Source organism: Acanthisitta chloris, unplaced genomic scaffold (assembly GCF_000695815.1).
Source record: "Acanthisitta chloris isolate BGI_N310 unplaced genomic scaffold, ASM69581v1 scaffold17901, whole genome shotgun sequence".
NCBI classification, from domain to species: domain Eukaryota; kingdom Metazoa; phylum Chordata; class Aves; order Passeriformes; family Acanthisittidae; genus Acanthisitta; species Acanthisitta chloris.
In genome coordinates this window covers 124,197-125,089 of record NW_008657868.1, presented here as the reverse complement: position 1 = coordinate 125,089, position 893 = coordinate 124,197, and the positions used below count along the sequence as shown (strand labels likewise).

The window sequence follows — 893 nt, the reverse complement described above, 5'->3', positions numbered from 1 at the left end:
TATGGCTTATTCTGATGCATTTACCATGAAGCTACTAGTAATTCATCCTACTAGGCTACTCTTGTGCAACAGCATCTGCTATTTGATGGCATCTCCCTCCCCCCACTACTCCCCAAATACTCTACCAACTGCAGGTTTCTTCCTTGCATTATATATTGCTTTTATTGTCAATTTTTATTCCTGCTTTTCAAACTTTTAATACTTAAATGAGATTCTGTTCCTTACAGCTTGGCTTAAACCGTAGTAAGTCCCGTTGTTCTGTTTCTTTAACCTCACTATTACAAGGCGCTCTACAAAAAAGCCAGATTTTCATTAAATCCCTTTGCTGAAGTTAACTACTCGACAATTATTTTTTTTTCTCCTATGATTTAAAACTTTACAAAGAGAGTTATAAAAAAGGTAAATGGGATTTGGCACCTTCAGAAAAAATTAAAAGTGTAACTTAGATCAAAAAAATGCAGAAACAAAATCATTGATATTTACAAATTAAAACACCAGTGAAGATTATGTCTTACTATGCTCATTTGTTTCATGTTTCAGAGTACTTTCAGACTGTCTGTTACCGAGGAGCTTAAAAAATTCATTGATTACAGATTGGAATGGATAGAGACAAATTAGTTTCCTCACAGTTCCTTCTCGGTGGTTCGTACTCTGGCAGCGTCTCCGCTCCTAGGAAATACGCGGTGCCGAGCGATCGTTCGTGGTCGTCTTCTTCAGCTTGACCCCGCGCCGAATGGCGTTGAGCATATCCTCCCCCTGAGGGACATCCCCGGGGCTCAGCTCCCCGGGATCCAGCTCGGCCTGGCCCACGGGCGTGAGGGTGCTGAGCCCGTCGCGCTCGCTCTCCTCGCCCTCGCTCTCGGGCACCACTTGCCTCTGCTCCTCGGCCGCGC

At 43.8% G+C, this 893-nt stretch overlaps 1 protein-coding gene across 1 annotated transcript in view; it reads right to left on the bottom strand.

Moving 5' to 3' along the window:
• Positions 1–669: 669 nt before the first annotated feature.
• MTSS1 (metastasis suppressor 1) overlaps positions 670–893 on the bottom strand; it is a gene marked incomplete at its 5' end in the record, with an annotated part of 108,045 nt that continues 107,821 nt past the window's right edge. Inside the window, one exon of the mRNA XM_009084894.1 lies at positions 670–893. Coding sequence (XP_009083142.1) covers positions 670–893 — 224 coding nt within the window.